This window comes from Helianthus annuus, chromosome 5, assembly GCF_002127325.2.
Source record: "Helianthus annuus cultivar XRQ/B chromosome 5, HanXRQr2.0-SUNRISE, whole genome shotgun sequence".
Taxonomy (NCBI): Eukaryota; Viridiplantae; Streptophyta; class Magnoliopsida; order Asterales; family Asteraceae; genus Helianthus; species Helianthus annuus.
Window position 1 is genome coordinate 20,428,669 of NC_035437.2, and position 11,502 is coordinate 20,440,170.

The 11,502-nt window shown below is 36.8% G+C and overlaps 1 protein-coding gene across 14 annotated transcripts; it reads right to left on the reverse strand.

Annotated features, from left to right (window-relative positions):
* Positions 1–7,280: 7,280 nt before the first annotated feature.
* On the reverse strand, positions 7,281–10,362 carry LOC110940126. Of its 14 annotated transcripts, none has more exons than XM_035990686.1 (6): positions 9,980–10,362; positions 9,717–9,793; positions 8,396–8,470; positions 8,085–8,115; positions 7,868–7,958; positions 7,281–7,561 (listed from the first exon to the last, which is right to left on the reverse strand). In XM_035990686.1, the coding sequence occupies exons 2-6, from the start codon at positions 9,789–9,791 to the stop codon at positions 7,435–7,437; spliced, it is 399 nt and encodes a 132-aa protein (XP_035846579.1). In that variant the 5' UTR covers positions 9,792–9,793; positions 9,980–10,362; the 3' UTR covers positions 7,281–7,434. The 14 variants fall into 14 exon arrangements, 5 of the variants coding, with proteins under 5 accessions (XP_035846579.1, XP_035846578.1, XP_035846582.1 ...); XM_035990685.1 differs by having other exon boundaries at positions 9,912–10,353; XR_004894241.1 differs by having other exon boundaries at positions 7,868–8,005; positions 9,717–10,353.
* Between the last annotated feature and the right edge of the window lie 1,140 nt (positions 10,363–11,502).

Here is an 11,502-nt window from a genome sequence, read left to right on the forward strand (position 1 = left end):
GAGGCAACATAACTGATCAAGTAGTATCAGCTTATCATATAAGTCCCCGAAGTACCAATTAGCATCATCCTGAAGCATGTTGTTAATTATGTAAAATGCGCGATTCACTCTTTTTCCCTTAGCTATGGTTTTGTCCCACTGGGTTTTTCCTAGCAAGGTTTTTAATGAGCCATAATCACAAAGCGCATCATAGATATGGGATTCAAGATATGATATTATTCTATGAAATATATGGAGTCCCAACTATAAGGTTATGATGATGAAGGATATCTATAAGACCCCCACAAAGCTCTCTAAATACGATTTTACTTTAGGTAAATTAACAGCTTCAACATGTTCAAGATGGATGCAGACTGAAGTCAGTTCAAAAGAAGACCAATTATATGATTTGAAGACAATGCAACCTGAATCAGTCAAAGCAAAGAAGACTACACCAAAAATCAACTAAAGAAGCTTTCAATAAAGATTGGATCCTACAGACTAAAAGATACATGTTAAATTGAGGAGGAGTACTATACACCTTGTACACTTTTTCCTTAACTAAGTTTTGTCCCACTGGGTTTTCTTAGTTTGGTTTTAACAAGACAACATAACATAACTGATCATGCAGTATCAGTTAATATTGATCCTGAAGAATCAATAGAACATTATCCAGTAGTATAATGTTGATAGTGTATAATTTTAAATGTCTGAGGGGGAGTGTTATAAACCAGACATTTTAGGCCCAACCCAATACTTATGGGTTTTAGGGTTTACACTTGTGTTTATCTATATATTGTAATATTGAATAGAATGAATGATAATAATTCAGTTTTATCTTTATTTCTCTTTGGTTTTTCTTAGTATAGTGATTTTAGATAGTGTTTTTACAAGACTTATTAAATGATAAATATTAGTTAAACATTTCAGGTTTTTCGAATATGTCAGATATTTTGAAAAAAAAAATCAAATATTTTGAATATCTAAATTATTTTTTAATGAAAATATTAACTACAGTATTGAAACTTATAGAAAGAATATCGGACCAAAAATTCGGATTCGGATATTAAAATCCACTATATAAAAATTTTAGATATTTAATTTTGGACACCCTTACGTCGTAAAAAAAACTTTTGAATATAATTCACAAATATAATAAATACAGTGAGTAGATATAAAATATGGTGATAAATCTTTTACAAATAATAACATAACATATTTAGTAAAATATGGTTAGGCAAGCGATTATTGAATGGAGGAAAAAGGTCAAAATTGAAGACGCGGAGGAGGAGTTAAACTTGAAACAAGATATCATTGAGTTGGACGCCTTGGTTGAAGATAGAGACTTGACGGAAGCCGAGCAATGGTTACATGTAGAATCGAATAAGAAATTGAAAGAGTTGGCAGTGTGTAAAGCCAAAGACCTTCGACAAAAAGCGCGGGTGAAATGGGCTAAGGATGGTGACGAGAATACGAGTTTTTTCCATGGCATGGTGAATAAAAGGAAGGTGTCTAACAATATTCCGGGGTTGATGGTTAACGACACTTGGGTTTTTAAACCTTCGGAGGTGAAAAAAGAAGTTTTTCGTTTTTTCAAAGATCGATTTTTAGAAGACCTTCAACAGCGGCCGAAGTTAATGGGATATGGGCTTCAAAAGCTGTCCGAGGATGAGGCAAAGGAACTTATAAAGTCGTTTCAATAAAAAGAGATTAAAGAGGCAGTTTTCGAGTGCGGAGGCGATAAAGCACCGGGGCCGGATGGATTTAATTTCCGGTTCATCAAGCATTTTTGGTCTTTGTTTGCAGCTGATTTTGTCGATATAATGCATTCTTTTGCTGAAAATGGTGTTATTAATAGAGGCACGGGTTCATCTTTCATCACATTGATACCTAAAGTCAACGACCCGGTTCATCTTGGTGAATATCGGCCGATTAATCTCGTTGGTGTCGTTAGTAAGGTTGTTTCAAAGATTCTTGCTAACCAACTTAAATTAGTAATGGGTAAAATAACACATGAAACACAGTCCGCTTTTCTATCTAGAAGGTATATTCTAGACGACCCTTTGATTATTAGTGAGATTCTTTCATGGGCGAATAGGGTGGGTAAGGAGTTGTTCTTGTTCAAAATTGATTTCGAGAAAGCTTATGACAATGTCAATTGGGAGTTCTTGATATCGATTATGCGTCAAATGAATTTTCCTGAAGTGTGGTGTAAATGGATCTTTGGTATTTTATCGTCGGCCCGGTCGTCTATACTTGTTAATAGGTCGCCAACTTTCAAATTCAGTTGTGGGAAAGGTATAAGGCAAGGGGATCCGATTTCACCTTTTTTTATTTATTATTGTGATGGAGGCATTGTCAAGTATGATCCCCAAGGCGTGTGACAGTGGGGCTTTTGAGGGGGTTCGTCTTCCTAATGGAGGGCCGTTGGTATCTCATCTCCTTTATGCAGACGACGCGATGGTCATGGGGGAATGGTCTCAATTTAATTTCAAGGCGCTGAAGAGAATTTTGCGTATATTCCATCTATGTTCCGGTCTTCGAATAAACCTCCAAAAATCAAGTTTATTTGGTGTGGGCAAAAGTACAGAAGAGGTTGCTTTAAGGCGAGTGGTTTGGGATGTAGACCGGGTGCGGTTCCGTTTAAATATTTGGGAATCCTAGTGGGTGCTAATATGAACCGGATCAAGAATTGGGAAACCATCATCGACGTTTTTAATAGAAGATTATCACGGTGGAAGGCTAGTATCTTGTCTATGGCCGGAAGGATTACTCTCATTTCTTTGGTTCTAGAAAGTCTTCCATCTTATTATTTTTCTTTATATAAAGCCCCGGTTACGGTGATTAACAAACTCGAAGCGATAATAAGAAGATTTCTTTGGGGAGGAAGTGAAGAAAAAAGTAAGGTTCATTGGGTAGCGTGGGACATTGTCACGAAGCCTAAAAAAGATGGAGGGTTGGGTCTTAATAAGCTTCTTGATCTAAACAATGCGTTAATCTTAAAATGGTTATGGCGATATCGGATAGAACAAGAAGCGTTATGGAAAAAGGTGATTGATGCTATTCATGGTTCGATAAGGTATTGGGAAGCTTTTCCTAGTAGCAAAAGATACTCGGGAACGTGGACAAAAATTGTGAAGTTTGGCTCGCATTTGAAGATTCAAGGATTTTCTTTCATTGAGATGATCCGAGGCATAGTGGGCAATGGCAAGATGGTCCGGTTTTGGTCGACCCTTGGTTAGAAGCCGCGCCGCTAAAATCTTTGTATCCAACTCTTTTTAGGCTCGAGAAAGACAAGTTATGTACGGTAGACGAAAGAATTGAAACAGACGATCAAAGGAGCATAGTTAGATGGAATTGAAGGTCATACCCGGCCTCACACGAGGAGGTTACTGAATTGATTGATTCGCATAGAAAGATTTCCAATGTCAAGTTGAACCGAAACAATGATGGTTGGTCGTGGAACAATGGTGCAAACAAAGATTTTTCGGTACGAGCGATTCGAGAATGGCTTAAGGGAGATGCTACGACGAATGATAATTTTATTTATAAGTGGTGTAAATGGATTCCGAACAAATGTAACGTATTTATGTGGTGGATGTCAATGGATAGAATTCCGACAATGAATGCCTTACGTAAGAGAAACGTTTGCGTGGGGGATGGCTTGTGTGTTTTCTGTAGTGATGTGGACGAAACATCGGATCATTTGTTTACAGCATGCAGATTGGCGACAGGAGTTTGGATTGGTATATCATCATGGTGCAAAATATCACCTTTTTTCGCATTCTCTGTCACTGATGCTTTAAGTATACCCGATTATACGATGGCCGCGGATTCAAAAAAAGAGGTAGTGTATGGCATTATTGTTTTGACATGTTGGCGAACATGGAAGGCAAGGAACGAGAAGGTTTTCTCTAATGTAGAAACGGACGTGGTTACTATAGTGTCAGATATCAAATCATTGGGATATCTTTGGTACAAGAGTCGATTTAAGAAGGATACGGTAGATTGGAAACGTTGGTGTAATTTTTGTTTTCCTTTGATGTAACTTGTTTCCTGGTGGTTTTTCTCTAGCTTGGAGATGCCGCCTTTTCTTTGGTGTTAATGAAATTTGCCTTCCAAAAAAAAAAACTTGTTAACCCAAATAGAATGATTATGTCATGCATATCAGTTGTTAATGCTCCGGTTGAGATTTTGTTAGGTCAAGTTTGTAATATAGTTTTGATTTATAGGGTTTTGAAATTTTTTCCATGCTCATCGATTTTCTCTGTTTGATGCTTTACATTATAATTATAACTATTAAATAGCACCCGCACGTTGTGGCGGGACCATTAAACTTAAAATAAAGTTGGCGAAAGAATGTTGAATCACAAAATTTAGACTAAAACCTAAAACGTTATCGTAAAAGGTAATTACTAAGTTGAATATTTAAAAATTACCTAACATAAGCGCATTGCGGCGGGGATCCAACATATTCAAAACGCGTGTGGATAACGACAGTTCAAGGAGTTTAATTTAAATTAATTAGAGTTTAGAGGTAGCACACTAAATTAGTAGTGGATAATCTTTGATGAAATATGTTGCTTTCCCAGTTTCGGAGTTCAGTTTGTCTATGATACAGGTTTTTTAGATTCAAACTATTATGGATTTTTGTAAACTTGGTTTTGGGTTATATGATGTAGAGAATTTATCTTACTAGTTGGTTCTAAAAGAAAAAATATACGAAAAGTAACGTGGACCTGTAGGAAATTGACACATAGATTTTAACCAATTAAAACCAACAAAAAATGAGTAGTAACATGTGAGGAGGATAGAAATTTGGTAATTTATAGTGAGGAAATTAGAGTGTTCATGTTGTTCTCGTCATGCTAAGGTTCGACCTCCTTTTGGGTTATATGATGTAGAGAGTTTATCTTACTAGTTGGTTCTAAAAGAAAAAATATACGAAAGTGATGTGGACCTCTAGGAAATTGACACATAGATCTTAACCAATCAAAACCAACAAAAAATGAATAGTAACATATGAGGAGGATAGGAATTTAGTAATTTATAGTGAGGAAATTAGAGTGTTCATGTTGTTCTTGTCATGCTAAGGTTCGACCTCCTCTTGACACACAAACACATGGCATCTTCAATAACATAGCCACTCTTAGTTAGAAAGAAGTCATGTCTATAGTTAGTAACTTGTTATTTATCGATTAAATTGCTATTAAGGACGCTTAATGAAAATCATTATTTTATTAATGAGGTTAAATGATTTGATTGTTTTGTTTTTTTGTTAATAAGACGATGATGTGATAGTTTCGACGAGGTTAAATGATTTGGAGTAAACTGTCAAAATGGTCCTTGAGGTTTGGTCATTTTTGCCACTTTAGTCCAAAACTCAAACCTTTGGAATATGAGTCCATGTGGTTTCAATTTTGTTGCCATTTTCATCCAAAAGCAAAACCTGCTCAGATTTTTCAATTAACATCTAGCTTTTTTGTTTTTTTCCTCTCTTTTAATAAAGGGAAAAATGGTCAGATTTTTTTTAATTTGTTATAATAAAACGTTAAAAGACCATTTTGCCCTTTGTTAAAAGGGAGAAAAAAGACAGAAAAAACTGGTTGTTAACTGAAAAATCTGATCAGATTTAGATTTTGGATGAAAATGGCAACAAAATTAAAACCACAGGGACCCAGATTTAAAAGGTTTAAGTTTTGGACTAAAGTGACAAAAATGACTAAACCTCATGAACCATTTTGGCAACCACTATAAATGGCAAGACATGGAAGGGGTAAATATAACAAAATTGTGGAAAGCATAAAGGTGTTACCAAAATTTAAATGAAGTCATTGTATGAGTGAAAATTGGATATTTGATTTTTTCAAGTTCGGATTCAGATAGTGATTTTCAAATTTTTGAGATATTTCGGATATCTTAAATACTTTTCCAAAAATTATTAAATAAAAAATATTAGTTAAAACTTTGGGGTTTTTCGATTATGTTGAATATTTTTATATATTAGGATATTTGGAATATCTATATCTAGATTAATTTTTATACAAACTAGAATTACTACCTGTCGCAATGCGACGGGGGATTAGTTACATATAGCGTAAGCCGGATGTTTGTTATATAAAGATGGTTTGTTTCAATTGCGGTGGGGGATTAGTTACATATAGCGTAAGCCGGATGTTTGTTACATAAAGCTGGTTTGTTTCAATTACTCACCTAATCTACCTAGATAACTTGTACAAAAGACAAGCAAAAATACAAAGAAAAAAAGCCCTTCCGCATATCTCTTATCGCACTTCCTGAGTCCAGCTTCTCGCAGTCATGTACTTGTTCTTGTCATTTTGTACATATGGGTCATTTGGGTTTGGATCCGTCAACAGGGAGCATATTGACAACAACATCTAGTTAATTATGTACCCAAAAACAAATAATCACTACATGTAAACCAAATAAGGTACATAAAGCTTTCCTCCGTTTGTAATGCAAAATTTTATAACCTTAACTTTATAAATGTTAAAGAGGATGACACCTTTATATATAAAAACGAAGAGGTTTTTTTCTGACATTAATAGCGTCTTCAATGAAGATGATTTGTCGCAGAAATCGTCTTCATTGAAGACGCTATTAATGTGGCAAAATCTACATAATGAAACAAACTTTAATAAACATAACTGAAAGTAATTTTACCTACACCTTGGACATATGTGGTAGTTGTAGAACTCACGCCTTCGCTTCTACCGACACCTTACACAAATCATCTTCATTGAAGACACTGATAATGTGACGACATGTAAAAAAGAGTTAAGTCTAAATTGTAACCTAAACTACTATTACTTAAAAGTGCACAAATAAATCAATCTCCACTAAAAGCGTGTTATGCAAATGAACTAATAATTGGGAGGATTTTAGCACTTTTCATTTAACAATGCATGCTTTAACTCATAAATAGTTGGACTTTGTCTTATACAAATTATTTTTATTAAGCCACCACACGTTTATATATATTTTGCAAACTGAGCGAGTTGCTAGGATGCATATGAGTTGTACACCTTTAAGGAAGTGAAAAGGGTCATGAACATGTTAGCATTGGTAAGCAACTTGATCAAACTACTGGATAGTTTCTAGGTAACACGTGTTGCTAATTGAATAACCAAATGCAACTGCTATCTTTCATCACGCCTTACAACATAACATGTGGCGGTGGCCTTTGCCTAACCCACACACAAGCGCTAAACATCGACGAGCGCATAAGAAGATCTTTGAGATTTCAATGGTTCATGGTTCATATTGGTTTGACATATATAAAAGATAATAAAAACACATACAATTAATATACACTTTTGTACATAATGACTAATTGCAAGAGCTACAACAGAAAAGAGCAACATAGTTATCACTACTTGGAGAATCAGACTCAGATCATCAAGTGGTTCTAACTGAGATTAAAATGTTCGAGACTCATCGGTTGGAATAGAAGAAGCTGACTAAGACCTCCACAGCATCACACGAAACGTCGGGGTTCAGAATCGCCTCCTCAAACTCCACATACATGTTCACAACACCACTCTCTTGAATCAATGGAGTTCTAAAAAAATGAAAGAATTTTTCAGTACCCAAATCATCCACATAATCTAACTGTTGTGCCTCTACTGACAGCACAACGGGAACTATCTCAGACGCATTTCGTTGAACACCTTGACTGCATACCCTAACACAACTCCTGGTGCGAGTCAAACCAAACAACAAATGGGAATTTCTACTATTTGGTAAAGGTTTAGGCAACAAAAGTTTACAATTATTTGAACCCTAAAATCAAATATTAAATTGTTTACACCTAAACTAATAAACTTTAAATAGTTTTAAGACTATTAAAAAATAAAAAAGCACATACTTGTATGTGAAGTTTACTGGTGAGAGATTGATCGCCAACAGTTGAACGGAGGGACAACCACCGTTAACAACCACCTCCAATGCACACCCACCTTCATGACACCATCACGTGAGATCTTAACAGCAGTCACTAAAACATCTATAATCGAAACCACTGTCATAACCCTACAAACCAAAAATTACAACCCAAAATCCAAGAAAATCAAATTAAAACTTACCACTGTCACAAATCGCATACACCAACCAGAACTGTGTAAGAACCGTTCGCGTAATTAAATAAAATAAAACAAATTTTATTCAATGATTACAATACAAAGAAAAAAAGAAAGCTGGAAAAATTAAAGGACTTTTACAACTGAAATAAACAAATACAAGAAATGAAGAAGAAGCAGAATGACTGAGTCACGTGTTCAACATGCTTCTCTTAAAACAAATTCCGAGTCTCCCAGGAGCACTCGTTTTGTTTCCCATGGTACAACAGCCGAAGCAGTGTGTACTATCGGAGCTGGCACAGGAACTCAAAGTCTACCTTGAAGCAAGTAAGAAGATGATGAAAATTGGGAAGAGAGTTGTATGCATAAGCTGTTGTGTTGCTGGTGTCCTTCTGCAATGGAAACAAATGTTGTATTTATACAGCCTCTGATTCGAAACAGCCAAAACGAATTAAAGGAGAGAATTAAATTGCATTAAACGTAGTCAATGCAAGTTAATTCGTCATTTAATTCTCAGTCAAAACCGTTGACTCGTCAGTTTCAAATGCTGAACTCTAACTGCACCGTCATTAAATGCTGAAAGCTTCTGTGCGCGCGCAAGACACACTGATGCGCGCACGCCCTTTTGGCTCAAGCTCATGCGCGCGCGCAGGTTTGCACGCTAATGCGTGCGTGCGCCATTTTGGCTCACTTCTGTGCGCCAGCTGATTGCACAACTCATGTGTGCGTGCGCAGGTCTGTACCAGCCTTCGCGCGCGTGCGCCAGCCACCAGTTAACCTCTACGAGCACGCCACACAGTCGCGCCGTATTGGCTCACTTTGGTGCGCCCGCGCGCCACTGATGTGCCCAATGCGCCAGTGCGCGCCAACCTGCTAAGTGTACTCGCGCGCCGCTGCCACGTCACATTCCAAGGTCTACCCGTCCATGTGCTTCACCACGCTTGCGTGGTCAAAAATACGAAGTGCGTGCGAAGTGCAAAGTGCGCCATCAAAGAGCCACACATCACTCACGCCACGCATGCGTGCGCGCGCTTGCGTGCGAGTGCGAGTTAGGGTGCTGCTCCACAGGAGCACCCTTCGCGAGTACACTTAGTGTGTGCTTCCATGAAACATTAAGGATGGAGAGTTCCCACTAAATACCCATTTAAGTTTCATCTCTCCTCCTATGTGGGACAAGGTGCCACTTTCCCATTATTTCAGCATTCAATGTTTCAAACACCAAACTTTGAGCGTCGATATCTCATTCATCTTAGCTCCGTTTTGGACGTGATTTACTTCGTTGCGAAGCTCTTCAAACATAGAACACAAACCCACAAATAAATATATAAAGAAACCTCAGTTTCTTATATTTATTTCTAGTCCAAAATAGGAAAAAAAACATTTTCCTATATTTGTGAGAAATGGTATTTTCACAAAATTTCCAACAAACTGCACCCTACAAAGAAACAAAGTAGCAAAGGGAAACAAACAAAACGGATAAACACTCCAAAATTAAGGATGAAAATAGTTTGGAAACAAACTGAACGAAGTAAATGGTAGATGAAACTTACCGAACACACTAAGTGGGGTTCAAGGGTTCACAACAACAAAGGGAAATCAATGAATCAGCATTTAGAAACTGGATTTCTATAGACTTACAGTGTTTTGGTCTTTTTTCCCATCCTCTGGCCACATACACCTCCCACCGGCTATATATATCTTCCATAATATCATAACTAAAAAACAAAGAATTAGCAACTAAAACAACAATACTACAATAAAATATAGCCATGATAAATATGAAGAAGCCTAATATCCTCTTTTGTGACTTAAGCAAAAACACAAAACAAATACATTAATCGTCGGGAATCGAACTTGCACTTGAAAAGAAATGGAGCCCAAAAACGTCAGATGTAACCTACTCGTCAAAATGATCAGATTTGGCCAAATGTGAGCTTTCTTCGCTGGAAACCACCAACTTTCAAGCAGAGTTGGGGTTCTCTCCCATCATGATCGGCACTAAATCTAGGAATTCCAGACAATCGAAGCAATAGAGCAGCAGAAAACTGCGAAATTCACATACTTACAAAGCAGCAATTCAAGATTGAGAAGAATGAAAACAAGCGCGAACGCAGTCATGAATCTAGAAGGCTATCTTTCTTCATGGGCGATCAATATAGGACTGGAGTTATGGCTTTGGTGTACAGATCATTGACAGATTTGAAGGTAAAAGCTTTTAGAGAGAGAAATAAAAGGATGACAAACCTGGATTTTGTTTTTGCGTGGTGTACCTGGTTATGACACCTAGCAAAAAAGAAAACGTATAGGTGACTAAATGGGTGGACGTGTGAAACTTTCATATCAATGTACAATCACTTAAATCAACCATACAAACAACTAAAGCATTAAACACCATTTAAGCTACATGTACAACAACTAATGCACGTATGTGTTACAAATTAATAATATACAAATGCCAAGTATATTCTAGAAACATATTTAAAAAAATGCCTATTTTTTTATAATTCGGATGCCTGTTTGGATATCGGACCGAAAATTCAGATTCGAATATTAAAATCCACTATCTGAAATTTTCAAATATTTGAATTTAGGCACCCTTACGTCGTAAAAAAAAAAAAACCTTTCGAAAACAATCCACAAATAATAAATACAATGAATAGATTTGAAATATGATTGATAAATCTTTTACAAATAATAACATATAACATATTATAAGTCTCTAACCTGTTTTCATGAATATTTTAAACAATCGGGTATTTTAGACATGGATTTTTTTTTCATATAATTAAAAACATAGAACTTATACGTCTGACAACCCAAACAAACAGACATAACGGATTATAATACTTAATTTACAGTTTATAAATAATAGAGATTTTATCTCTAAAACTTTGTCCCGCATGATCATGCTTCATCCTTTCCATAAATGTTTCAAAAAAGATAGCGAATTAGTCGTGTTCAGTTCTTCGCGCTCTTGGTCATTCGTCCATCCGTTCTCGCCATTGCAAAAGCCTATCATACACACTAAAAATAATTAGCGTTTAAATCAAATGGTCAAATGTATACAAAACAATAAATAAAACCATCTCGTTAAAACAAGGTACCCTCGCGCGTCGTGGAGGGGCGGCCCAGCCCCCTCGCATGGTGCGGGGAGCAATTTTTGACCTGACGTTTGACCAGGCTCCCCCACGCATCGCGGAGTGGCCTGGTATCTCTCCCGTGTGGTGCGGGCGGGACAGTTTTCCCGAAAGTTTACATAGCTGGTGTAACACCCCGACCGCGTAAAACAACAAACCGCGGCGGAAACGTCGGGGAGTCACGTTACAGGAAATTGTTTCACAACACATGGTACATAAAGTTTTGTAGCGCCTCAGGCCCTCTGAAGCGCACATACAATATAAACTCCCTGAGGCGGGCCTTAGAA

What these genes read in the sequence shown, in the direction of transcription:
- LOC110940126 (XM_035990686.1), bottom strand. Translation starts at nt 9,791, where the DNA reads ATGATATTATGGAAGATATATATAGCCGGTGGGAGGTGTATGTGGCCA. An exon ending in GTATGCGATTTGTGACAGTG is followed by an intron (nt 7,959 to 8,084) that starts GTAAGTTTTAAT and finishes GGTGTCATGAAG; the next exon opens with GTGGGTGTGCATTGGAGGTG. An exon ending in CCAGTAAACTTCACATACAA is followed by an intron (nt 7,562 to 7,867) that starts GTATGTGCTTTT and finishes TCATTTTTTTAG; the next exon opens with AACTCCATTGATTCAAGAGA.